Source organism: Monodon monoceros, unplaced genomic scaffold, assembly GCF_005190385.1.
Source record: "Monodon monoceros isolate NGI ecotype Baffin Bay Population unplaced genomic scaffold, NGI_Narwhal_1 Super_Scaffold_12, whole genome shotgun sequence".
NCBI lineage: Eukaryota > Metazoa > Chordata > Mammalia > Artiodactyla > Monodontidae > Monodon > Monodon monoceros.
The window spans coordinates 110,456,393-110,482,640 of NW_021703768.1; the positions used below are offsets into that span (position 1 = coordinate 110,456,393).

The window sequence follows — 26,248 nt, forward strand, 5'->3', positions numbered from 1 at the left end:
ATGGCTTCCGGCGGGCGGCCCGCGCCGGAGACGTCCGCCTCGGAGATAAGATCCGTCCGGCGTCCAGGTGAGAGTCCGGACGAAAGTCTGGGCGAAACAGTCCTTCGCTGTCTTCTCCCGCCGCCTCCGTGGAACGTCTCTCTCCCCGCGGCGATCCGGAGAAGTTTCCCGGAGGCTTGCCTGCGCGGAGCGGTCAGTCTCCCGGAGCCGTCGTGGACCAGACCCACGCGGGGGGCAATGCAGCCTCGGTCAGCTGCGCGCCCTGCCCCCGGCGCCGCTCTGGGGCCACCGCCCCCGCCGCCCCCGGTTCCCAGCCGGCCCGGGCTGGTGCCGAGCGACTGGGGAGGCGTCCTGGACGAGCGCCAGCTGGATGCCCACCTGACCCAGGCCCAGGGCCGCGAGGCGCGCCTGTGGCTGGGGGGCCGAGTCCAGGTACCGGTTCCCGCGGGGGCCCCTCCCGAGAGCACGTTCATCCTCCTCACGCGCGCACGGGACGCGGCCGGGTTCCACCTGCACCCGCGATCAGGTGAACCGCACCCTGGAGCACGCACCTTCCCCAGGTGCATCCCCTGCACGAGGCAAGAGTCGAGATTCGCCAGCTTGTCACTGAGACGGTGCTTCTCTAGTAGGTGTTTTGGAGGAGGGCTTGTTTGAGTTGGGGAACCCTGCTGAAGACCAAAAAACGGGCACAGGCAGGAGAGGGTCTGAATGGGGGAGGCGCTGGGTAAGAGAGGCCCTTATCCGACACCGATTTAAGGTGAAGAGGCTTCTTACAGCCCCTCTGGTCACCGTAAGCAGACCGTCCAGCCACTGATGGACGGAGACTGGCCACCAGCGACCTTCCCTCCTCTGCCCCACCTCCTCCTTCCAGCAGGTGGAGATTTGCGAAGCTTTCCAGGAAGTCGTGTTGGGGCTCCTGCGAGTTGAGAACATCTTTGACTTCTCCCAGACCACTTTTAACCTGGCCTTCACTATCTTCAGCCGCCTCATAGTTTCAGTAAAGGTAGGGAAGTCTATGAGGGATGGTGACAGATGTTGGGGGCGCAAACTGACCTCTATTTCCCATTGCTGCCTAAGAGGTGAGCCATCCCAGGTGCTCAGACTGAGCCTCATCAATTCAGTAAATGGCTCCAAGTGGTAGAACTGGAATTGGAACATCCTCCCATCTGCCTGTCTGACTCTGTGTTGTGTGGCCGTCAGGGGTCAGTCAACTTGGGGAGCATGAGAGGACCTAGCTGGGAAAGGACTCCCTTTGTGATGAGGTGGGGTGTGCTTGTCTGGACCAGTACAATGCAGCCTGAGGTCAGGATGGGACCGTGTGTTCCCTGAGATGGTGCCATATTTCCCACCTCCAGTCAGTCCTCTAACAAAGGACTATTGACTAGTCATCTGTGGTTCTGAAACCAGGAGGTTTTTACGGGTCACATCTAAAAATGGGGGTAACTTCCTTGTGGATAAACACAATCAGTCTTTTTAAAAAAGTTAAAAAGGCAAAACTTAATTTCTTAAAAAAAAAAACCCACAGACGCTTTACAGTTAGTTTCTGGCATTCATATTCTGCTCATATGTGTTTCTTCCATACTGCAGATAAAAAAGTGTTTACTCCATTGTGTTACAATTACTTCCTTGAGACTTGCTGCAAAAGTTAATGAAGAAGAGGAGGTATGCATCCCTGGAAGCTCATTCAGGGCTGCTTTTGAGGTATAAGGGTGTGTAACACTGGAAACACTCAAGTTTCCTGAAAGGTCTGTGGCCTTGGGAATGGGCATTTTGGAAAAGTCATACCTTCCAGGATTTCTGCTGTCCCTTCCTTAGGCTTGTCAGACTTTGGGACCCCACAAATGGGTAATTAGAACAGCAGAATTGTCCTGGCCCAGCAAACCCAGAGGTCTGACTTCCTAGCAGATACAATCTTGCCTCATTGGTTGATGCCACATGTCACCTCCCATTAAGCAGAAGAAAAAGGCCTCCCAAACCATATGGCCTAATGACCACCCCCGGAAACTACATCTAAGAAAGCTGCTTGAGACTTAAGGACTTGGCTGTGTCAAAGAAACTGGTGTTCAGGGACTCTGGGACCCTTCTCCAAGAGGGGCAGGAGGGCCATGTGCAGTGGGTGGAAGAGAAGCCCCCATAAGTGCTTCAGGCTTGCTTGAACTTCTCAGTTTCACTGTGGCTTCTGTTCAGAAGATCCTCTCCCAATATCCTTCTCGGACCTCCCTTCCTTCCTCCCTCCCCCCAACCTCTCCCCCTTTGGGGGATAGTGGAACCACTGCCATTTCTACAAGGTCTCCCTTGGCTGATCTCAGGGTCCATGGGGGCAGAAAAAGTCACTTGTGTGTCCAGTTCCAAACCTTCAATAAAATTTATTTTAACCCTGTTTATGATTATATAATTCATGCCCCCAAAGATGCTTTTGTCCAACTAAAAAAAAAGTAAATAACCCTTAAAAGAAATATTTCTAGAGGTTATAGTAGTAATACTACTATACAGTTATATAGTAATACTTTAAAAAAGTAGGACCAAGTCTTCAGTGCACTTGGTACTTGCATGTTTACTCATAGACAAGCCTTATTAGTTTCTCTGGGGAAAAGTCATAGTTTTTCCAGAACTGAACTGCCTTCAATAAGGGTGGAAAGGAATGTGTTTGCAGCTATGGTGCTGCCAAAACCATGGGAGGTTTTATCAATGAGTCTGTCTGACGCAGACCAGGAAGCTCAAAGGCATACTCCTCTCTATGACGAGGAATCATGGTAGGGATTGGGAACAGGGAATGGGTAGAGCCCACAGCTGGAAAGCTTTGAGTGCGTTGTTACAGCTGAATGGGGGAGACGGCACAGCCCCAGCCTCTAAAGCACCTTCAGGTATGAGCTGGAGTGCAGTTGGGGATCAAGACCTGTTGGCAGCAGGTGACCATGTGACATTCACTACATATTGTCACAATACCTGGGGACTTGACAGATAGCCAAGATCTGGTTTGGTTTTTCTTTCAGAAGCATTTTCTGTGGTGGGTCAGTGGAAGACAACTCTACTAGGGTCATGGATGCCCAGTCCCCAGGGATAAGAAAACAAAAGCTACCATGACATGGTGTAGGGCTTTGGCCACTTTATTTTCTTTTTACAGTTAATTCCACGCATAAAAGACTTCATAAAGCACTATGGCTCTGGCTATTCCCCGAATGAGCTGCTGAGGATGGAGCTGGCTATTTTGGACAAACTTCACTGGGATCTCTACAGTGGGACACCGCTGGACTTCTTGACCATAGTAAGTACGAGTCTACCCTGGACTCACTGTGCCTTTAGAACAGCTGTTCACAACATAGGATGGCAAAGCACACGTCCTTGCATATGCAGCACAGTGAGGTGACCCACAAGGCTCACAACATACGGAAGAGTGAAATGTTGTCTTAAATCCAACACAGTTCCACCAGACTCCCACTTCTAAAGGACATTAAATTAACTTTACAAAGATATTTAGATGGCACTATTGTGGTGAGTTTCTCTTTTAAATACACACTGCAAAAATATTTAACTTTCCGTTCTATGAATACTGTACATAAAAATCTGTCTGCTTTTGCTACACTTTACACACATTCACTTAGCTGTCTTTATTCACCTACACACAGTCCTTATTGAGGCTTTAGACCATATTGATCTGGCACTTAAAAATGTCGTATTCGTTTGTATTTGTTTTAGTTAGAGAATGATGGTCACCCTTTAGAATATGATTCTGTTAGTAAGGCAAAATTATGCAATGTGGAAATGTCATGGGGTTTTGGTCTGTTATGAAGCATGAAGATTAAATCACTAAGGGCTGTATCAGTATGAAAACGGGCCACTGTTGCCAAGCTGCAGAGTTTCCTCTCATGTCAAGCAGATACAAGTAACTTTTCTGCTACCTTAATCTTGAATCGTATGCTTCTATTTTTCAGAATTGAAACACTGTCATCTGGGTACTTTAGGCTCTTAATGAGCATGTCACAAAGCAGACTGTCTTTTTCTCTCCAGGGTTGAAGCTGAGCTTGGCCACAGAGGGGGTATTAAGCCCCAAGCCCGTTGGGGGGCCATGAATGGGAATGAAAAGGGTTGGGCAACATTTGATATTCCCTGATGAAAATTTAAATTGTTTGCACTTTTGGTCATTGATATATGAAAAGTATGGGGTTTTCTGTTCTAACATTAAAAACCACGGTCTCCAGTTCCACGCCCTGGTGGTCCTGGGCTGGCCCCACGTGAAGGAGCTGCTGCCTCAGAGGAATCCTTCCCTCCACGTCGCATCCCTGACCAGGCAGCTGCAGCACTGTATGGCGGGCCACCAGCTGCTGCAGTTCAAGGGCTCCACACTGGCCTTGGTCATCATCACCTTAGAGTTGGAGAGGCTCATGCCCGACTGCTGTACTCCTATATCTGATCTGCTAAAGAAAGCACAGGTAGACATCAACTTTGCCCCAGACCAGGCTCTCAGTTTTGCCCCTTCAGCTGATGCACTCTGCCCCCAAAAGGGTACCTGTGGCCCTTCTTGGCCCCTGTGGGCTCCAGAAGATGCTCTGGCCATGATGACTCTGAAGAGTCTTCCTAAGGGCTAGGCTTTCCACACGTGGCGTATCCTCTGGACTTGAGTATTAGATACACATTCCCTTCACCAGAGTGGGTTTCTCTGACAGTGAGTGAAGCTTTGTCTCAGTAGCAGCCCTTGTAGTCAAGAGGATGTGGGGACATGTCTAGCTCAGGAGGAAGCAAACCTGAGCTTAGTATTGAGGAGTGTAAATTTCTGACCCCTCACCCTCTGTATGGTACCAGGCACCAGGATACCCTGAGTAGGCACTGGGAGGTCAGAATCACTCAGGATGGACAGGGTAAGATGGAATGCAGTTAGAATAATGACAGTTTTTGCTGAGGTTGAAGATGGGTGTTCCTGAGATGGTGGGGTTAATGTTCTTAAGTTGGGTGGTTGGACCTTCCTGAAATTGCTCCATGCTAATATTTCAGCACTGAATTGCTCATTCTTTAGAATGTAAAATGATTCTGCTTCAAGGATGACCACTCTGTTTTAATTACAGGTCGGTATTAGGCAGTGGAACCACTGCAAAGAACTTGTAAAGCAACAGCTGACAAGTTTTTAGTCATCCTCCCGCACAGACAACTTTTTGGTTCACCTGCCAGCCTCTGTGCCCCTACCCCGGTGCCCTTTAGAGCATAATGGCAATCCCGCCTTGCTTGGACTCCTCTATATTGTAGGCTTTATGGATCCTATAACAAGAAAGGAAGAAGGCCCTGAAAGAGCAACTGAGAAAACATTCCTGTCTTCAGAAAAAATTAAGGGGGCAAAAAAGACAGGTCAGGGTCCCTAAAGGGAAGGGTAATCTGACAAACTGAACCCCTGCCTCCCTCTGAACCCTGGGCCCGAGACCAGGGAGAAGGAGTAAATGCTCATACTGCAGCTTGCTTTTTCTTCCTTCTCCAGCAAGGGCTGTATCAGCCCCTAAGACAGCTGGACTATGAGGCCAGAGGTAGGCCTTGCTCAGGGCTGAAGGGCTGGGCTGGTGCTGACAGATAAGTTCTTGCTGCTCCACCTGCCAGAGCTGGCCAGGTCCTTCCAGCTTCCCAGGCTTGTACCAAGAACATGTGCAGGTTTCAAGTCCCAAGTATTCTGCCCACCCCTGCAGAAATGGGATAGTCTCTCCAGGTAGATTTACCTTGACTTGGCCAGGATTTAAGTCTTTTCTTCATAAGGACTCGATTTATAAAGTGTGCTTTATTTAATGTACAGCATCTTGATCAAGCTTTAGGCAAATTTCTCCTTTGTTACTCTTAAGCAAAGCAGTTTATTAGCTTAACTAGAGGGATTCTTGTGTTAAAGCAGAACACTTCAAGGTGACCCTTGTGATGGGGAGAGGCAGCTCCCAGAGCTTTTGGTTGAGGTGAGCAGGTGCTGAGGCTGAGGCTGCCTCCACCACTGCCAGGAGGAGGGAGAGATCACTAGCATGGCTGAGGGAGGTGACGCTGTAGAGCCGTTCTCTAGGCAGTGGAGTCCAGCTGGCAGCGATGCCCACTGGGGCTGTGTAAGTAATGTTGGGGATATGAATGACTGAACCACACATTCAGAGGTAATTTGTGAAGTCCTTCCACTGTGAACAGTTTTTTGTAAACGTGCTAAGCCATGCAGAGTGATTTCTGCTACCAGCTGCAAAATAGCCGAGGACTAGATATAGTATAATAGTGTCTGTACTGTAGTCAGCACAAATCTCTACCTTTTGTTGAAACAAATTTGCTTGTTGGAACTTTTGTTAAAATACACCTTAATTCCTTTCAACCCTGTCTGAGTCTTATTTTATATGTATTAGATACCTTGCATTTAGAGTTGATAGAGTCAAATACACTTGAAATACATCTCTCGAGCCCTGTCAGTAACTGTACTCTAGTCCAGCACAGAGGGACATGCTGAGGGGCAGCCTGCTGCTCATGGCCACAGCTCCCTCTGCCTCCTTCCTTCCATTGGGAGTGGGCACTGTCGCTGGTGGGGCAGGGGCTCATCCTGAAAGCCCACACCAGCTCACGCTGTCTCTGACTTCAGGAAACTGCTGAGAGGTATCTGGACCCCCTTAGCCAAGTAAGCTGCATCCCCAGAGCTAAACCAACTCTCAGTCTCTTGGAAAAAGGAGAAGGTAGACCTGTGAGCCACAGTATGGAGGTAAGGGACAGCCTTGCTGCTTCATCTTTCTGTAAATAATATCCCCCTTCTTTGGGGAAGCAAACTTCTGTATTGCCAAAATACCACTTGTGAGATTTTTTGTTTTAAAAGTTTTATGCTGTTCAAGCTTGTCTTGGAATCCTAGGTCCCATCCTACTCTCCTTTAACATTTTTTTCCTGCAGTTAGGAACTCATATCCCACCTCAGATTAGAGATTGGGGATCACTGTGGTGGGAGAAATAAAGACACATCCATCTTCCATTTGTCCCCATCTGCAGAGGGCAGGGATTGGTAAAGGACTGTAGCTGCAGAAAACAGAGATGGGAGAGAGCTCAGAGGCAGATGGGCTAAGAGAGGAGCACATGGATGAGCATCATAGACCTGTCCTAAATTTGCCCAAATATTACCTCCCCCAATTGGGTGAGCCAAGGTCCTTCCATCAGTGTGGCCCTATTCCCCCTGGCTTCCTAGAGAGTCTCTGTCCTTCAAAGCTTGATGAAGACTTTGCCTCCCTGCTACCTGCCTCCCTGTGGGGAGAGTAGTGCTATACCTTCACTAGGGATGCCTGCATGCCAGTCTCCCTGCTGGGCTGTCAGCTTCCCCACCTTAGTCCCCCATCTCCTCATTTTGGTCTTCCCAGAGATTAACCTAGTGTCTAACAGAGAAAGCACGTCAACAATGGGCCCAGGAGATTGCCATCACTTCCTTCAACCACCAGTCTGCCCTTCCTCAACCAAATATTTGCCTACTTACCAGGGCATCCCATCTCTACAAAACCATCTCAGGTCCACCAACCTACACTGTCAAGCTGCACAGGAATTAAGGGTCCAGGATACCAATATTGAAACCTCAATTCCTCCAGTTATGAGCTGTGTGACCTCGGGTAATTACTTAACCTCTCTGTGCCTTGCCTATAAAATGGGCAAAATGGTACCTGACCATAGGATTATTGTGAAGATTAGAGGAATTAATACATGTAATGCACTTTAGACCAATGACTAGCACACAATAAGAACTCAAATGTTAGTCGTCGTATGTCAAGCCTCCTCAACAAGGAGGTAAACTTTTCAAGCGCAGGGTCTTCCTTCTCTCATGTCCTGCTGGATAAAGTCACCTGATAAAGATTCATTAACCACAGGCTGCGTCTTCTCTTTCCTATCTTTCCTCCATCCCACACCTATTCAAGAGCCTTTCACAGATGCCCATGGCAGGATTCACTATTAAAACACTACTCCTATAGAAGCTGATCAACCCCACAAAGTTCATGGAAAAGACAAGCTGTATTTTACCACAGGTGTAGCAGATTAATAGGCTAGGAAACATTAAATCAGAAAAGCCACTGCCCAAAGAAGACACCACAGAAACTCAAAATAAATGCAAAATTTAATGGAAAAAAATGAGTACAAAGTGAATGGAAAGGAACAAAAATTGTCAATGAATGAAGGAGTAAATGAATTAACAAATGAAGCAGTTTTAGAAAAGCATGTTAACGTAAGAGACTAGCAAGCCACACTTCCCTTGGGCCTCTTATCCAGTAATACGAGCCCCACTTAACAGGGAACCCACACAAAGACATACACACAAACATACATGGAGTTAGTCTGCACAAGTGCAGACCACCTAGACTCAGGTTACCCATAACTTGGGTGGCCATACATCCCAGTTTGCCTGAGACAGTCATGGCTTATGCCTGTTGACTTGGCATAATTATTAATAGCATTTCCTTTCACTCTCAAAAGTCTCAGTTTGGGCAATAAATTATACGGTGATTCTACCCAAAACCAACTTGGTTCATGAAAGACATGATAGTAAATGCCAGCATGATCCCACTGACTGTCCTAAATGCCAACAGATGATACTGAGACAGAAAAGGAGGGGTAATCACATCCTGCAGACGGGGCACATTCCGTGATGGGGAGCTTGTTAAATAATGGCAAGTTCTCAGCCCACCTTGGGCACCAAGAATTAATTTGGTCTCAGCTAAAAATGACAAAATTCCAAACATAAACAGCATGGGAGAAAAGTGCAGTAAGGCTCGCTGAAGTCAATGGGTCCTGTGGAGGCAGCTCAGACCCCAGAAAATGTAACAATGACAGGTCTCCCCGAGATTCTGGGAAGGCTTGGGCCCGCAGGCAGATAACCAGCCATAATTCTGGCCTCCCAAGTATGCCCTGGGTGCAGCCCGCAGGCGGCAGTGGATGGGTGGCAGAATCTGCCCACTCCAAGAGTCCCCAGATTAGCCCATGAATCAGGAGTCCTTATTTCTTATATAGCCAGTGAACCTGCTGGGTCACTGAGCCTCGTCTTCAGAAATACATTAGCTATACATTAGCTGACAGAGGCTACCTTAAAGGTCATACTTCCACCCAACTAAATACACTTTCAGACATATAATTACCCTAAAGTTAAGCCACTCGCAGTCCACATCTGCCTTAGATATGCTGATTTACCTTCTTGGATACCCACACTGAAGCATCAGTTATAGCCAGAGGTGGATTTACTCTGAAGCTAATGAAGCTTAATTCTCAGTGCCCTTTCCAAGGCCCTGTACCTAATTTTATACTCATATCCTTCTTTTTTTTTTTTTAAAAAAAAAAAAAAGGTTTCTCAAGTAGTTCAAGCTTCGAGCCCCTCAAAAACCTGTATCCACCCCTGGTCATGGCATAACTTTGGAGAATCTTCACTTTGAGCATCAATAAAACCTGCTCTGCTCCTGGCGAGGAGAAAAAGACCACCTTTTCCTGGTCACGCCTCAGTGGATACACACAGCTCACCCTCCACCCCTCTCTGAATGTAACATGGTCTCAGAAGGGCAGGAAGGAGCCAGGATCTTGTCCTGGAAATCAGTAAAGCAGGCCAAGGCAGAAAGAGGGAAACAATGATGGGAGAGAAGATGAAGGACGTAAAAAACAAAATGCCAATCCAACAATATATTAGCGCAGCTTCCTAAGTCTTCCAACTAGGGAGTGCACTAGACTGTAAGCTCCTTGAGGACAGAGCTGTGCTTTACTCTGGGTAGCCAGTGCCCAGCACAGTGCTTCATCAACATTAAATGAAATCCTTCCTCTCATCTATTCATTTCTTGTGTACCATATTATCAGCCTATATTTTCAACCCTGATATTCTCAATGGCTTGCAAATCAACAGGAACATAGAAGAATGCTTGTACTTTCTTAGAATGTTCTCTTTAAGAATGCCGGTGAAGGGGAAAAGCTCCTCTGCTGGTATTTTTTTCTTAAATTGTTCACATACATCAGACACTTTCACCTCTTTCCCTGTGACTCAGCCAAGAAAAAGGAAACAATGATCTGGAGAAAAACCTGTTCCCGCTGAACACTCTTGCATTTGGAATATGCAGAATTCGTTTGGGGGTCTTAGTTAAACAGAGTCAAACATTTAACACGCACACATGGGGTTGGTCCCTGTTTACAGGTAGCACCTCTGGGGCACAGAGACAATGGCTTTGGGCTGCTGTTCCATTTACATTCACAGTAAGAACACTGGATGTGGTCTTGTTCGTGATCCACTTTCATCCATAAAGAAATTCCAAACACTGTCATTACAGGATGTTTATTACCCACCTCTCCCTATATTTTATAGGGATACTTTATACATAAGAAAGGTTTAGAGATATTTTTAGTTTTTAAAAATCAGGGAATCTGTTACTTATGAAAATAATGGGAGAGGGTATTATTTGTCTTTATGCTCGTGCCAAAATAAAAATTTAGAAGTGCTTTAAAAGTTATTATTGAAATTAAGCTCTAGGTTAGAAAAATTAAAATGGAGGGGAACCAGGGGAATTTGCAGCATGTATACCACACCACGTGGCCACACCTAGGGCACTGCATGAGTTGCCATCTTGACGCTGAACAATTAGGCCGAGCATCGCCGGCTGGGGCCTTCGCTAGAGTGGCACAAAACAGCTCCGTCAAGGAATAGTGACACTGTAAATGGAAGACCAGCCACTGGCTCTGAAAAAAATAAACCTCATCAGTTTTGGATTCCAGCATTCATGGCTTTAACGAATTTGCATAGAGAGGGCGGCCCACCAGGCCCAGGCAGCCTGGGGGATGGCGGGGTGGGGCGGTGGGGGGGGACAAAGCAAGGCTGTAAACACTGGAGTCTGTACCAGCTCCCAGTCCGTCCTCACACCATGTTATGGGAGAAGGGTCACAAGGTGTAACTCAAGCAACTTAACACATGAAAGTCTAAAGTCCACTCTTGACATGTAAGTCTGTGCGTGCGTTAACTGAAAAATAAAAATAAAACAAACAGAACAAAAACAGACACATTAAAAGGTACACAGACGACCAAATCAAACAGAAGCAAAAGACAGCAAGATGAACACTGGGAAAGGACAGTCAGTTTGGCATTTGTAACAAGCAAAGCAGAGAATTCGCTTCAGTTTATGGCATCCCAGGCTGAGGGTCGGATAGGGAAGTAATTTTGCAAAGATCAATTAAAATTTGAAGAATAAGTACAGTCAGTCAAAGCCATTCAACTAAATGGTCACAAAAAAATGTCCCCCCAAATGCACTCCTGACTCATCCCATTCCCCTGACCAGGGTGGGGGGAAGGGGTGCTCCCAGCCACCCCACCTACCCCACTCCTGGCCTCCACAAGGCCAGCATTGGAGGACAGCGCTCTCTCCCAGAGGCCAAACTGACTGAAGCTTTCTGGAATGTCCAGCAAACAGAAAAGACCTGTTTTCCAGGCCCAGGTCACATGAAAAAAGCAGGGAGACCTGACACCAGTGATGAGCCCCACCCTGAGCTGTGCTGGTGCCCTTGCAGCCAGCCTGCACCCCACCCCATTGGCCCTCATCCCCTGACCTGGCCACGGGTCCTTGATCTTCTGTTTTTGAGGGGTTTCTCCATAGCTTATTTCCTAGGGGACTCTGCCTGCCTTTTTTTAAACGAGGTGGCCTGGGATAAGCTGGCAGGGAGCACGGAAAAGTCAATTCAGGAGCCAGCATGTGGTTCATAGAGTGGCATACCCACTCCCAGGAAAAACAAGATTTCTGAGCCATTAGCTTGAAATCCACACAGGTTCCAATTCACAGAGCCCTCACACTCACCGAGCTCACCAAGACCTGGACATGGGATCAGGGCTGGAAGCAAATGCAAAGCAGAAGGGAAATTTTACATGGCTGAGGGGAGTGTGGGGCTGGGGTCCTCCCTGGGGACGAGCAGGGGCTTATCTGTCGCAGCCGTGCCAGCAGCTGGGGTGGAGCCACCAGTCAGCAGGATGCGGGAAACTACAGGGTCTATTCCAAAGCAAAAGACAGGCCTCGGGAATGAGAACTAGCATCCAGTTCCTAAACGCCTGGCTTTGTCCCCCTGGTCTCCCCCAGAAGCTCCTTAAGTTTATTTTCCTTAGATGTGTCTGTGCCTCTGTGCGTGTGTGCCTTGGGGACTGTGTGTGTTAGTAGATGTGTGTCTGAGTCTATATATGTGATGGGGCAGGAGAGTAAGACAGTGTACATGTGTCATGCGTGTGTATTGGGGGGCAGGTGGAAGGTTAAGGCCACAAGCAGCATCCCAGGGCCACAGCTAGCCATGTGCTGCATGCCCCTAACCACAAGGCTCCACTGCCACCAAGGAAGGAAATGCCTGGACACACACATTCCCAAACACTCCAGGAGGAAATGGAATTCCAAGAAGAACAAGAATGAGGACCAAGATGGGTACACCTGGCAAGAGAAGGAAGGTACCTGACACAGACCAGGGGCAGGGAGAAGCAGGGACAGACGAGAGATCCCCACAGTGTGATGCTGTGTGGGACACTGAATGAAGTGGGGCGGGAGAGGGAGACTCCCCGGGAGCCAGGGCATCTGGACTCCAGATGTGAGTGTGGAAACAGGCTATGAAAAACACCAAGGAGAAGGGACTTAGAGTGGCCCCCACCTGGCCAAAATTGACTGCACTCCTGGAAAAGCCTCCGCCCCATCCCCTATAATTCTCTCTCCTCTGAGTACTCTCAGAGGAACAACTCCAGCCTCTACTTGAGGGGCAGCCTCCTTTCCAGTAGGACTCACAGGGCCCCTACAGGGAGCTGCTGTCCTTCCTTTAGCAGGTCAAGATCATAGTGTCCAGGGGGTCAGTGCTGGCTGGGCTCAAGTCTCCACTGTCCTCAGTCACCACCTGCCTGCCAATATGGGGCCCACGTCCACAGCTTCAGGACTGAGGGGGAGGCACCATGGCTGTCCAAGCAGAAACCACAGGAGCTTTTGGAATCTGCCCAGAAATGCTAACATTCCCAGGCCCTGGCCGTCTCCTGGCCTGAAAGACTTTCCCTGAGACCCTACACCCTCTCGGGGGCCACTCCCTGCCTGTGTGGCCCAGCCTTCTCCACCCAGCTCTTGAGGGGGCTGCAGGAGAGAGAGAGAAAGACACAGAGAGAGAGAGAGAGAAATGGGGTGTGGGGTAGAAGAGGGAGAGAGGGGCCACTCATGCACAAATACAAGAGTGGGCATGAATGCTTGATATCTTGAGATATGAAGATCACTAGTGAAAGAAGAAAGGTGAGCAAGAATGAGGTGGGAGAGCAAGTGAAAGGAGAGAGCAAAATGGTGAGCCAGCGAGAGTGAGCGAGAGTGAGAGGGAGCGAGCCAGCGCAGGGCAGGGAGCCCGCCACCTACTTCTTCTTGTCCTTGTCCTTCCTCAGAGGCTGCTGCGAGGTGGCGTGCAGGGCCTGAGACTGCAGGGCCTCCACCGCCGCCTTCCTGCGGTTGAAGGCGTTGGTCTCCTCCTCCAGTTCCCGGCGCTTCTCCTCCACCTTGCGCTTCTCTTCCTGGTGGACCCGCTTGAGGTGTTCAAACTTCTCGTGGAGCTGGGAGCAGAAGGCGGGGAGGCCGGGCTTCATGTGGGCCCAGAAGGAGCCCGGGCCCTCCCTGGCCTGGCCTCACCACAACCCTCAAGCCCCGCACACACCTCTCTCTCCTTCTCCTTCAACTCCAGCTCCGTCTCCTTCACTTTGTTGACGAACATCTGCCTCATCTCCTCCTCCTTCCTCTGCAGCTCACTCAGGAATTCTTTCCTCTTGGCCTCGTATGTCTCCTGTAGGCTGTGGAGACCCAGAGAAAAGAGGCCAACGCGGGGATTATGGCGGAACGGAGTGGGCAGAGCCAGAGAAGCGAAATCACGTGGGCATGGGGGATCGGGGGGAGAGGATGCTGGGGTCCCAACAGCCTCTCTCCCCAGCTCACAAGCCCCCAGAACAGATGCCGACGTGGCAAGTCTGGCTGTGGCTGGGGAGATAGGCTGTCACCTGAAAGGCTGGCTGTCACCATCGCTGTCCTGGAAGCCCATCTCCTCCAACTTGCAGCGCCGGTAGAGCTCGTAGTGCCGACTGTGGGTCTGCTCGCGGAGGTCCTCCATGTTCACCCGGATCAACATTTCCCGGAGCTTCACGAAGTCGCAGTGATTTTCGTTCTCCACTGAAAGGAGAGGGCACGTGGGCATCAGGCAGGCTCCCAGCCACCAGCACAGGAAGGACGGGGCACAGGACAGCGGTTAGGGGGTTAGAGGTAGACTCCAGAGAGAGGACAGGCAGCAGATGGTCACGGTGAGGACACAGGACAGGGGACTGAGTCCGGGTCCCCAGCCGGGGCTGTGCTCTCACCAACACACTCACCCTGCACCACGCCCCAAGGGTACTGCCGTGCTCGCACCAGCTTGTTCCCCACCTTCACCTCCTCGGTGCTGCCCACCACGGCAAAGGGCAGGTGTGCCTGGAAAGGGGCCCAAGTGTGCATGAGCACTGAGCTGACACAGGCTAATGAACAGACCCACCCTCACTGCCCCTGGGCCCCAGGGAGGGGTTGCCCAGACCTGAACAAGGCCTGGCCAGATGCTCACTTGACGGCTTTCCTTTGGAGAAGTATCCTGGAACCTCCACACAAGGGAGTGGGCTGAACCCGCAACCCCTTTCCTCTTGTTCTAGGGTGTTCTTTCAGCCCTTGGGCTCCCCAGGGGCCACCAGAAGCTCTCTCAAACGACCTGTGGGCCTGGCTCTCTTCCAAGTTCCCAAGCCCTGGCATCCTGCCTGCTTGCTCCTGCAGGTTTCAGGTCCTAGCCCTGAGTTCGTACCTTGGGAAACTTAAACCTGGGGGAGCCCCGGTACCAGCCCAATACCCAATTCTTCCCATCTCCTGTCCAGAAGATGCAGGACTGGCCAGCTCCCAGATGCCCACCCATCTTTCCTGGAGAGCTCAGGTTGAAACCCAGGGAAAAGAGAGTGGCCTGGGGCTGGCTCCAAGCCCTCTGGCCCCAGAGCCCCAAGGCCCTGGCCCAACACTCACATTCATGACCGCATTAATCTCTGCAACAGCTTCATCGTCCGTGGGAAACTGGTAGATCTGGACCCCGTTGCTGACCAGCTCACCCATGATCTTGATCTTGAACTTGTGGAGCTCACTCTTGGAAATGGTGTCCGCTTTGGCGATGATGGGAATAATGTTCACCTGCCAGGATTGAGGAGAGGGGTCAGCAGGCGAGTTGCTCCTTGACTGTGGAGAGCCCTGCTCAGGCCACACCCCTGGGCAGGCGGGCAGGAAGCCAGAGAGATGGAGCTGCTCCTAAGGGGTGTCCTGGCCTGAATCCAGCCAGCTGGGGCCATTCTGACGGGTTGTAACAATTGGCTGCAGTGTTTCTTACAGCCCTGGCTACCCCAAACCTCCATCCAGCCCCAAATTACTCCCTTGGGCATACCCAGCTTTGACCCAGAGTGCTCTGAAGGTCTTAACCGGTGTGGGGCCTGACAGGACCAGCAGTAGGGGGCTGAGCACCCCCAAAGCAGGTTAGATGACCCATTAGCAGAAGCCACAGGAAGACCTCAAAATCTCCCAGGCCAAGGTTATCCCATTGTTCACAGTGAAAATTAACTCCTGAGAGAGGGGAGCAGTCACGTGAGAGCTGACAGGTGACTCTGGGGCTGCACACCCTCCAGGACCCCATGCCATTCCTGTCATTCCCATGAAGCTGCCCTTTTAATACCCACTCCTCATTCCTACTCTAATTCTGGGGCTTAACTCTCCTGTCTCTACTGTGCTCAGTAGGACCCCAAGGGAAAGCCACGGCAGGAAGGACAGGGGAAGTGAAGGCAGCAGAGGAACTAGGAATTGAGAGAGAGAAAATGAGCAGAGAATTGGGATGCTCTGGGGAGGTGGGGTCAGAGGGGCAGATGGACGGGGGCGAGGTGGGGAGGTAACTCTAGGGAGATGGGGAGGATGCCAGGAGCTAGCAGGCTGAGAATAAGAATCAACTCAGCTGGAAGGAATGGGCTCAGGGCCAGACGCAGGGGACAGAGATCTAGAGAAAGAGCCCAGAGCAATGGGGGCTGGCTGGAGCCATAGGGACAGATGCAAGAGAAGATACAGAGAGGACCAAGCCCAGGGGGCTGTCCACAAGCCCCCAACCACACCCCCCCTCTGTGGAAGATGGAGAGCCCACAGAATCAGCTGGAGGGGGGCCAGACCTTGCTGTCTAGTTTCTTCATGGTCACCAGATCCAGGGACTTGAGGGAGTGCCCCGTGGGCGTGATGAAGTAGAGGCAGACGTGGATCCTCGTGTCATGGTAGTCGAAGAGCGAACGGCGGATCTTCAGCTCCTCCTGCAGGTAGTTTTCAAACTGCGCATCGATGTAGTCGACTATGGGCCTGTAACTACAGACGGCTCCGTCACTGGAAGGCAGGCAGCAGAGCCGTGGTGCAAGGCCTGGAGCCCAGCCAGGCTGCCCACCAGCCTTCTCTCTGTGGGAATGAACAGCTTCTACCTGGGGATCCCTGTCTGGGTACAGGTGGCTGACCCCTTCTCCTGGTCCCCCAAGGGGTCCTCAGGACCTTAGATATTCTCCTAACGGCCCTCCCCTGGCCCCCATGGAGTGCGGGCTTGGTTACTTGTCTGGGGCAGTGAGGAGTGCAGAGCACTCGGGCAGAGTGTTAGAACCACGGCCAACGTGGAGGGACGGGGAAGAGACCAGGCGGGCCGCCCTTCCTGCCACTTGCCTCTCATCCTTATTGATCTGATCCCCGAAGCCCACGGCATCCACGATGGTCAGCTTGAGCTGCACGTTGCTCTCTTGGAGGTCGTAGGTCTGGGGCCGCAGGCGCACACACTCCTCATGGTGACTGGCTTCCTCGGTCTCAAAGGTCGTGTTGAAGAGCGTGTTCATCAGTGTGGACTTGCCAATGCCAGTCTCCCCTGGGGGGCAAGGAGTGGGCAGAGGGGATGTCAAAGGCTGGAACTGGGGCTGTCCCTGGCTGTTGGGTAAGCCAGGTGGGGCTCAGGCACCCTCGGCCTCTGTACAAGAGAGGGGGGCAGGTCTCCCACTCCATCCCCCACTGTCCCCAACCCCATGAACCATCCCTTCTCAGTGGCCTCAGAAATAATACGTGGAAGGAAGACCCAAAAGGCTGACTTGGACATAAGACATGGCTACATGGGGTGTGTAGGTGTTTCCTCAGAGCGTGGGGAAGAGACAAAGCCAGGCAGTTGTGAGATACCACTAGACACTGGCCTCTGCTGGCCTCAATGGGACCCGGTCACCTGCTCTGCACACCATCCCTCCTGGGCCCAGGAAGGTCATGGGGCCAGCAGGGTCAGGGTCTGAAGCCACCAGTGGCTCAGCTCACCTGCTGTGGGTGGCCCCAACTTCATGAAGCTTTAATGGGAGGGGGGAGGTTCAGGAAAGGCTGCTTTCCAAGGGGCACCCACATCCTGGCAGATGCCAGGGCTTGGGCACCTGTAGAGGGTCTGGCAGAGCTTTTTGTCCCCTCTGGGAGCCCCAGGCCTGGAGGCACATGGAACCTTCCAGAGCCTCCCTGTTGGGGGCTGTATTTGTTTAGATGTGTACTGGAGCTCTTACTACATAACACTGTAATGCAGGGACAGTCTGGTTTACCATAGTGTCCTTGACACATAGTAGGAACAATAGCTGTTTTTTAAATAAACAAACAAATGGATCCCAACCACTGTGATAAACACTCAAAGCACTTCCAAGCTTTTTACTCTTTCCAAGTTTACTCTTCATGGCAACACTGAATCAAGCCCTGGCTCCACCTCTATCTTTGACCCTGGCAGAGACACCCACCAAAGCCTCGTCCTGACCCCCCAAAGTGTCACTCTGCCTGGGAGGTCCCCTTGCAGCTCAACAGGTGGTCAGGGCAGCAGCACCCCATCTCCCAGAAGCCCCGCGTCCATCCTCTGTCTGAGGCTGCCCCCTGGCCAGGCATGACACTCACCCACACAGAGGATGTTGAAGCTGAAGCCCTGAGTGACCGACTTGCTGACCAGCTGGTCGGGGAGGCTGTCGAAACCCACATGGCCACCCAGGGAGAGGCTCCGGGGCTCTGGCTCTGCATTCTGCCAAGAGAGAGGAGAGAGGCAGTGAGCCCACTAGGGAAGAGGGGCCAAGTAGCGGGGAGGCTAAACCTGAGTCACACCACCCCCGCTCCACCGCCAACCTTGTCTCAATTCTCAGCACATCTCACGACGCGTCGTGAGTGCATCGGAGCTTCAATTCCAGGCCAAGTTTCCACAGAGGGAGCCCCAGGGCCTCAGGACCCATGACTCTATCTGGGAAAAGGCCCTTTCACGTGTGGCTTTGCTCCTCCTGGGCTGGCGAGGAATGTCTACGCCTGAGGTGTCTCCTGGCAGGTGGCCCCAAGACCTATGGCTGCTACCTGAGGGCTCACCTGCCCTCCTGCCCAGGAGGAGGCCCCAGATGGTCCCTGGATCTTAAACGAAGATTTCAAAAGGCCAAGATTAGAGGGTGTGTATGTTCCTATGGCCCCTTCCTACTGAAGCAGGACTCAAGCAGAGGCAGGTCTGGCCTGACCCCCTCACACTTGCACTATCGGGGGGCCTCTCCCATCAGGCTGGGCTCATAGTCCTCCACGGGCACCCCTTGCTCCTCACACACCCAAGCATGGAATGCACACGTGGGCCCTGCTGAAGGGGCCGGCACTCACTGGGTCTCAGGACCAGTCTCTGGGGCATTGTGACTCTGAGGCCTCAGTGGTACTCTGTAGGGACTCCCAGGCTCTGGCTCCTGCCATCCTCCCGGCCCCACCCCAGTCCTAGTTGCTTAGACAGAGGATTCTGGATGAGAACGTGGAGGCCTGCCCAGAGAGGCAGGCAGCAGGTCCTGAGCGAGCAGGGGCCAGTGAGCTGGTCCAGAGCACTATAAAAAGAACCCACCGGGACCCAAAGCAGAGCGTCAAGGTCAGGCTCCCATTTGTGTGGATTCTTTGCTTCCCTGGGAATGGGGGTGGAATGCTGTCCTCTGACGGAAGCTTCCCAGGCTCATCCTCCCCAGGTTTGGGTCCTCTCGAGGGCAGGCCCCAGACAGCTCCGCGTAGGGCAGAAGCATGCCTCCTCTGTTCCCAAGCCCCTCTGCCCTGACTGCCAGCTCGACAGAGCAAGGACAGGACAGGACAGGACAGGGGGTCTAAGTCTCATCCTGCCATCCAGCTCACAGCTCCTGAGGGGAGGAAACAGGCCCAACTGAAGACAGTCCCAGAAGCACTGATCAGGACAGTGGCAGCCCTTGTGTGGGTACAGGCACAGTGAGCAGAGAGGGCTGAGGACCAGAGAGTAGGGCCCTGGCTCCCTGCCCTCCAGCACAGGGATCTCCTGAGCATCTGTGCTCCCCCTGACCTCGCTGCAGCCGCAGCCTGTTGCCTCAGCCTGAACCCTCTGACCATTCTTTCCTCCCAACCAGAGCCCCTTGGCACTCAAACCCAACCCTCTCTTCTTCATTAATTATGCCTACCTGCCCCTTCCCCCAGGCCCCTCCCCCAGCTCAGTCATGGCATCCCTGCATCAAAGACTCCCAAGTGTGTGTGTGGGCAGCCTAGACCCCACATGGCCCCTCCGGGCAGCTGTACTATCCCCTTGAACAAGTCAGAGTTACCCCTAAGCGGTTCCCTCCAATGACCCTCTTTCAACAGAGCCTCTGCTCTTATAGCTGACCCTTTCTCCCTGCCCCCATCCCCAGCGGAATGAGTCACAACCTTCCCAATCAAGCCCAGATCCCCCCAGGGCTGCAAACATAACAACAAAGAGGCCCAAAGGCAGCTTTCTCTCACTGGTAGCCACATCAAAACCAGTAAATGGAGCATAGGAAGTGCTGGGTCTGGTTCAAACCCCCTAGCATGGCATTCTGGGCCCTTTACCATCTGAGACCTTTTCCACAGGCTTGGTTCCTGCCCAGCTGGTTATCTCTGGATATACTTTTCAAACTTGACACCTTCCCCAGGCTCCAGAGCTCACTCTACCTTTCCCTGGCACCTGCTTTGACTTGGCCCCCAAGTACGCACATTCCACACCCCTCACTTGGCTGTGACCCCACTTCCTTGCACTATTAGTTGTCCTTTTTATATGCATCATGATTCTCCAACTGTTCCATGAGCTCCTTGAAGTGGGCTGCAGGCTGGGGGAGGTCAGCTTTCCCACTTCCCACCCTCCCACCACTATGTCCAATGTGCTAGACAACACTACCACTTATAAATTACTGAACACTGTCTTTACTGCCACAGCATCAGGGGTATCTGCCCACCTTACACAGAGCTTCATTATTCGGTCTCTGTTCCACCTGCTCGTGGCAGCTTGAGGATCAAATGGAGGACAGAACAGTTAGTCTAGGGCTTTCTTTTCAGGCGAGACTGAAAATCTCCAAAATTTAAGGCGTGCTGTGCTTGCAGAGAAGGCTATGTGTTTATTCATCCTCTTTTTCCAAGGGTGACACAATCAGGATGCAATCCAACATCCTGTAGTCTGCCGCCAAAACCCACCCAGTCAGCTGTCTGGAAGCCACGCACGCGCACACACACACTCGGCTTCAGAGTCCTTACACAGAATCAGAGGCCATCCTATTCCTGATTTTCCCCAACTCTCTTACAGTCCCAGGCTCCAAAGGCTAAGAGCAGCACTCAGGGGTCTCACACAAGCCCACCCACCCACGCTCAGCGAGCCCTGCCTGCCTTCACTCACACAGCTGGGCTCTCTCTGGAGAAGTGTGTACATACAGGGAGGTCTTCATCCCCAAGCTGTTGCCCAGGCTACACTCTGTCACTCCAAGGGCCACAGACCTGGGGCAATCGATCCTGCTCAGGAGCCTCGGGGGCCACGGGAGTGTCAATCTCCAGAGCACGCGTGCACGCACACACATCCACACACAGAAGAATGGCCGCTGGTCCTCACGGGGACAGAGTGTTATTCCCTGGTCTCAGGAGACTGATCTGACCTCCCAGTTCTATTGAGGTGTGACTCTTACTAATGCCAACCTCCCCGATCCTATATTTGGCAACAACAACATGTGATCCAAGGTGCGACACTCCCTCCAAGGTGCCCGCCCAGGTGTCTCCATTGACCTGTGTTGGGTCTCAGCCTAGGAGGAGCCAGCAGCCTACAAAGCACCACTGGCATATCTCAGCTACCACAACTCAGAAAGGAACTTCAGGTCTCTCACTGGTTACTTGCAATTTGTCAGGTAAGACCTCAGCTCCAGCTCCAGGGCTGGGTCCTAATAGTCCTGAGCCAATTAGCATGATCGCACGATTGGTCAGGCACAGGCAAGCGACCCAGATTGAGCCTTTATGACCATCTTGTAGCCATTAGGGGAGCCAGCGTAAGACTGAAGCCCACTCACAGAGGATGGCTGAGCCAAGAAAATCACAGAGGAGAGAGAGCCAGTGTCTGCCCTACCTCTGAGCTTTTCCCTTTACCCCTGCCACATCTCCCCTTTACTGTTTAAGCTAGCTGAATGGGGCTATCTATTACCTGCAACTGAAAGCATCTTGACTGCTACAGCCCCCAAAGTGAAACTCTGAATGCAGAGGAACAGGGAGAAAGCAAGGAGAGTAAGGACAGGGAAGGAAAAAGTGGTGTTACAACCACAGGAAGGAATGGATGTCAAATGATGACACCAACACCTCGCCAAGGTCCACCTGTGCAGACTAAACCAAGTGATTTACACAGTCTCCTACGCAGCCCTTTCCCACGCTGTGTGGCAGAGACCATTATTATGCCCATTTTACAGGTAAGGGAACTGAGGTGCACAGAAGCTAAAGAACTAATCAGGGTAGAGTAGGGATTTGAGAGCAGCCAAGCCCGTGCCCCAAACCACTCAGCTGCACTGCACCCCCTACTCTTACTATGCTCCCAACTTACTCATTCAGCCACTCAACACAGGCTTGCTGGGCACATCTACTGTGTGCCAGGCACTGGGACAGCCACTAATGAAAAGATGAAGACACCAGATCCTTAACCTCAGGGGCTCAGTCTAATTCAGTCTAAACTCAAACGGCTGTGACAGCCAGGCAGGCAACGTAAATGGATGAAGGGGAGCAGGATAGTAACAATAACAACCACCACACCTAACAGTTATCAAGGGCTTACCAGGTGTGACTCTAATTTCACCTCATTTAGTCCACACATCAGCCCTATGAGGTAGGCTGTATATTATCCCCACTGTACAGAAATAGACAATTGAGGCACCAAGAGACTAAGTAACTTTCCCAAGATGACACTGCTCAGGAGGGTGAAGCCAGGATCTAAATGGAGATGGTGTGACTGTAAAACCCACACTTCCAGCCACATCACTCTGCCGCCTATTGGATGAAAGACCCAGTGACTTGGCTGAGTGTGGGGTCCCTCAGGGAGAGGCAGGAAGAGTGGGGAACTGAAGAGGCTGTGCTCGGTCCATGATGGCTATGGTTTTGTGACTCCAGCCAACTGTGGGAATGCAGACCTAGCATTACTAAATCTTCCAATTTTTTAAAGAGAATCCAGAAATCCAGATTTTTTTGCGAAACCCACTAGTTTTCAAAGGTTGGCAACAACTACCAATGGAGAATACCATGAGGGTCCAACTCAACGTGTCTGGGGGTTGGACCTGACCCATGGTCTGACAGTCTGCAACCCCGGGTCTGGCAGAATGGTGACCTGGAAGGACAAAACACCCAGTCTGCACTCTTGGGCATGGAGCCCCACAGGAGACTGTTCTGCGGGAGGAGACTTCAGGCTGGACAACTTAACTCGGACCCTGGTGAGAGGCAGACTCAGCTGCTTCTGGCCCTTTCCACATACCCAGCTCCCAGGGGTGCCAGCTCAGGGGGCTCAAAGTGTCCTCAAATCTCCAGGATAGAGAGTTGGCAGCTCTGAATTCTACACACACAATGGGAAACTCCACAGGGCCCCTCTCTAATCACTAACAAGCTTTTGGCTCCTAAGCCAGGCTCTGGGCTTCTATGTCATCATTTCTTTGGCACATCAAAGACAACAACCAAAATAATAACTGCTCAGGCTGACTGCGTTCCTCCATGCCCAGTCGTCCAGAACAAAGTAGAGAATGGCATTTTGTTATGCAGCCCAGTGGATAAATAGGACATCCTTTTCCTGACCAGGAAATGCTGTCTGAGCCTTCTGGAGCAGCCCCAAACACCAGACAAAAGGAGCTGCCCCTTTTACCAAGAAGAGAGGTGGGACCTGGGGGGAAACCATGTCTCGCACTTGCCCACAAAAACAGGATTTTATCCAAAAGAAAGTGGAAATCTGCTGAATGTCTAAACCAGTAGAGCCAAGGAAGCTATGGGTGAAAAAAGCCCCCCGACATCAAACCTCCCAAACGAGGTTGGCTGTTGGGGTGGGAGTAGAGATGGCACCCCATCATTAGTGTACTTGGCTCCTGAATCCTAGGCAAAGAACAGCCCCTACCCCAGGTCTTCCACAGAGTCCTCTCCAAGTGCCTTGGACTTCAGATGCTTTTCTCCCCCCAGGCTCCCATGCCTAGTACCCACTGTCCTGAGCACCCAGCAGGCAGATAGGAAGCCTTTTCCCTAGGAGGGCTCCAGCTCTGGGGGACCCTATAAAGTCCTTGTGCAGTGGACCCAGGAGTCATTGCGCCACTGGGAGCCTTCTCCGCCTGTGTTCCTGGCACAAAGCACCCTACCCCTGGCTCTAGCTACTCTCAGCAGCCTGGGCCTTAAATAGCCAGAGCAGAGGCCCCTGGCCAGAACCCATGGTCATAGCACAACTGTCCTTGAGTCCGAGAGGAATCCTAGGAATTTTCCCAGGAAAGGCTTAGGCTCTGGTCCCAGGATTCCACAGCCAGCCTCTAAGCCCAGGTCAAAGGTTACGGGAAATAACTACAGGGATGTACATAGGAGGGTGGGGGTGGGAATGCTGCTATCCTGGGCCAGGAGGGAAGAACAGAGGCAGAATATACCTGTCCCCAATCAAGAGGACACCTGAGAACCAAAGTGTCTCTCTCTCCTAAGGTGGCAACAAACCTGGGGGGAAGACGCAAGCCAGGATCAGCCTTCATGGTGCCAGCACGGTGGCAGATGAGGTGATAATGGCAAGATGGCAGTTGGGCCCCAGGAGGAGATCACCAGTCACTCTCTCAAGGCCAGTCATCCTCTCCCCCATCCTGGGAAGCGAAGGGACTTTGGGAGCAAAAGTACCCCCAGGAGGGCTTCCCTGGTGGTGCAGTGGTTGAGAGTCCGCCTGCTGATGCAGGGGACACGGGTTTGTGCCCCGGTCCGGGAAGATCCCACATGCCACGGAGCGGCTGGGCCCGTGAGCCACGGCCGCTGAGCCTGTGCGTCTGGAGCCTGTGCTCCGCAGCGGGAGAGGTCACGGCAGTGAGAGGCCCGCGTACCTTAAAAAAAAAAAAAAAAAAGTACCCCCAGGAGACCGAGGCCACCCCATGCCCTGACCTCAATACTCCAGTTTCTCTGCTTCCCTGTCTCACTAAGAGGCACTTTCCTCCCTCTTTCTGCACACAGACAGCAGGACTGCCACTCAGTAATTTGGGATGGCTTATTTCACACTTCTCATGTCAAAATCAGGTTTCCACGAAGCCAAGAGCACAGTTACTGGTCTCTGGGCCCACCCACCTCGCCCCAGGCCTAGGACACAGGGATGTCATGTCATCCCTCCCGTGGGCGGTCCATCCCACCACAGAGCAGATAGGGAAGGCACTCTGGGCCACAGAAGGTACTGGAACCCCAGGTGTTCATACTTTCCCACTTGGCTCAGGGGCTCCAGCAGCAGCCCCCTACTTCCCCACAGCAGGGAAAGCCACAGCGGTCTGGACACCGAAGGATGGAGGCAATCTATTTTCCACAGTGAATGAAAGAGGAATGTAGGCAGCAAAGGTGACTATGCCCCCCTCCTACCCCACAATGGATGCCAGTGCTGGGAAGGGGCAGAGAAATACATGTGCACCAACATGGGTCAGCAGAGGCTCGGGGCAGCACTGCTGTACTTCTCTGTTGCTTGCACCATTCACCCCAGCACCAGGCAGAGTGTCAGACTCGTACCCAGGCCCCACAGCCAGGTCTGGTGAGTGGACTTAGGTCCATGGCCCACAGTACCCCCTGAACCCCGGCCCTCAGGTGGTCCAAGCCCAGAAGGCCCCTCAGAGAGTGGCCAGCACCTATGATCTGAAATAGGCTCTTATTCCTTCCTCCCCTGGTCTGTCCCTCTGATGTGGCTTCCAAGATAAGGCTCAAGAACCATCTAGAAGCCATGTGTTCCGAGGAGGAGAATATCTAATTTGCCCCAATACCACCCAGGGCAACTGGTGTTACAGCCGAGACGCCCCTTGCCCTGTCCTCCACCACCTCTTCCCAGCCATGGTTCCTCAAGTGAGCCCTGAGGATGCAGATGGCTCTAGCAAAGAACACCTCTATCACGAGGGCATGTTGACCTTGGGAGGCATCCTTTCCCCTGGCAGATGTGTCTCCCTCCTGCCTGCATAGCACCATATCTAGTTGTCTGGCAAAGCTTGTGCCTTGGGGGCCATGACTGGGGATTCTGAGACCCAACCTAGCAGCACAGAGGCAGGAAGACTGGAGAGGCTGCAGGGGACACATAGAGACCAACCAGTTCTCAGGCCCTTTGCTCTGTCATCCTGCAGTGGCTTCCTTCTGGTAGCTGGACCGGAGCCACAGAAACGTTCGTGCTAGTTACTGCCCCAAATATGTACCTCCACCTAGCCCATCTTAGGGCTCAAAACTCAGAGGGCTCCACCCTCTCTGTCATCTCAAGGGGTACTGGGGGCTGAGGTTGGGTCTGAGGCCCAAACTTGCCAATGACCAGAGTCTGCATCTCACCCAACCATGGGCTGCTGGCATCAACAAGATGATGGACACAAAGCATCCGGTGCCCTCCCTGCCATCCAAAGCTTTTGACAAATATCTGGCCCTGTGCTCCAAGCCTCCATCAGTTCTCCTGCATCGTTGGCATTGTGGTCAGTCTCCTTCTTGCCACCTTCTCTGTTCCTACTCTGCTCAGTCCCTTTTCATGTGCTCCCTTGGATCACCAATGCCTCCCCATCAGTCTCCCTGCTCTGACCCATTCCAGTCCAGATCCCAGGCAGACCTTTCTAAAGTGAGCACCCATAGCATGGTATGATGCCCATGAGGGGGACAGGGCAGGGCAGACCCACCTCCCAAGGGGAGGGGGTAGAGCTGCAGCTTTGCAGGTTGGCGCTCGCTTAAGACCCCTCCATACCACCAGGCACTGAGAGCTGCACAGATGTACCTTG

At 52.2% G+C, this 26,248-nt stretch overlaps 2 protein-coding genes across 11 annotated transcripts in view; one reads left to right on the forward strand and one right to left on the reverse strand.

Moving 5' to 3' along the window:
• On the forward strand, positions 1-3,422 carry CCNI2 (cyclin I family member 2). Its single transcript, XM_029217137.1, has 4 exons — positions 1-432; positions 872-1,003; positions 1,588-1,662; positions 3,125-3,422. Exons 1-4 carry the CDS (start codon positions 1-3, stop codon positions 3,365-3,367), a joined length of 882 nt encoding a protein of 293 aa, XP_029072970.1. The 3' UTR covers positions 3,368-3,422.
• Positions 2,508-26,248, reverse strand: part of SEPTIN8 (septin 8) — a 27,279-nt gene continuing 3,538 nt past the window's right edge. For 2 of the 10 annotated variants that reach the window (XM_029217129.1, XM_029217133.1), the window contains 9 exons: positions 17,934-18,054; positions 16,698-16,893; positions 16,169-16,349; positions 14,994-15,155; positions 14,327-14,423; positions 13,961-14,129; positions 13,624-13,756; positions 13,332-13,522; positions 8,096-10,662 (listed from right to left, as the gene is read on the reverse strand). In XM_029217129.1, the coding sequence (XP_029072962.1) occupies positions 10,620-10,662; positions 13,332-13,522; positions 13,624-13,756; positions 13,961-14,129; positions 14,327-14,423; positions 14,994-15,155; positions 16,169-16,349; positions 16,698-16,893; positions 17,934-18,054 (1,293 nt within the window). In that variant the 3' untranslated portion in view covers positions 8,096-10,619. Of the gene's footprint in view, positions 4,416-8,095; positions 10,941-13,331; positions 13,523-13,623; positions 13,757-13,960; positions 14,130-14,326; positions 14,424-14,993; positions 15,156-16,168; positions 16,356-16,697; positions 16,894-17,933; positions 18,055-26,248 lie in introns of those variants that run through there. The other 8 variants (XM_029217135.1, XM_029217131.1, XM_029217127.1 and 5 more) reach the window with 8 other exon arrangements.

Excerpts from the sequence above, each read along its gene's own strand:
- CCNI2 (XM_029217137.1), top strand. The coding sequence starts at position 1 with ATGGCTTCCGGCGGGCGGCCCGCGCCGGAGACGTCCGCCTCGGAGATA. Across the intron at positions 433-871 it reads GGCTGGGGGGCCGAGTCCAG|CAGGTGGAGATTTGCGAAGC; the intron begins GTACCGGTTCCC and ends TCCTCCTTCCAG. Across the intron at positions 1,004-1,587 it reads GCCTCATAGTTTCAGTAAAG|ATAAAAAAGTGTTTACTCCA; the intron begins GTAGGGAAGTCT and ends TCCATACTGCAG.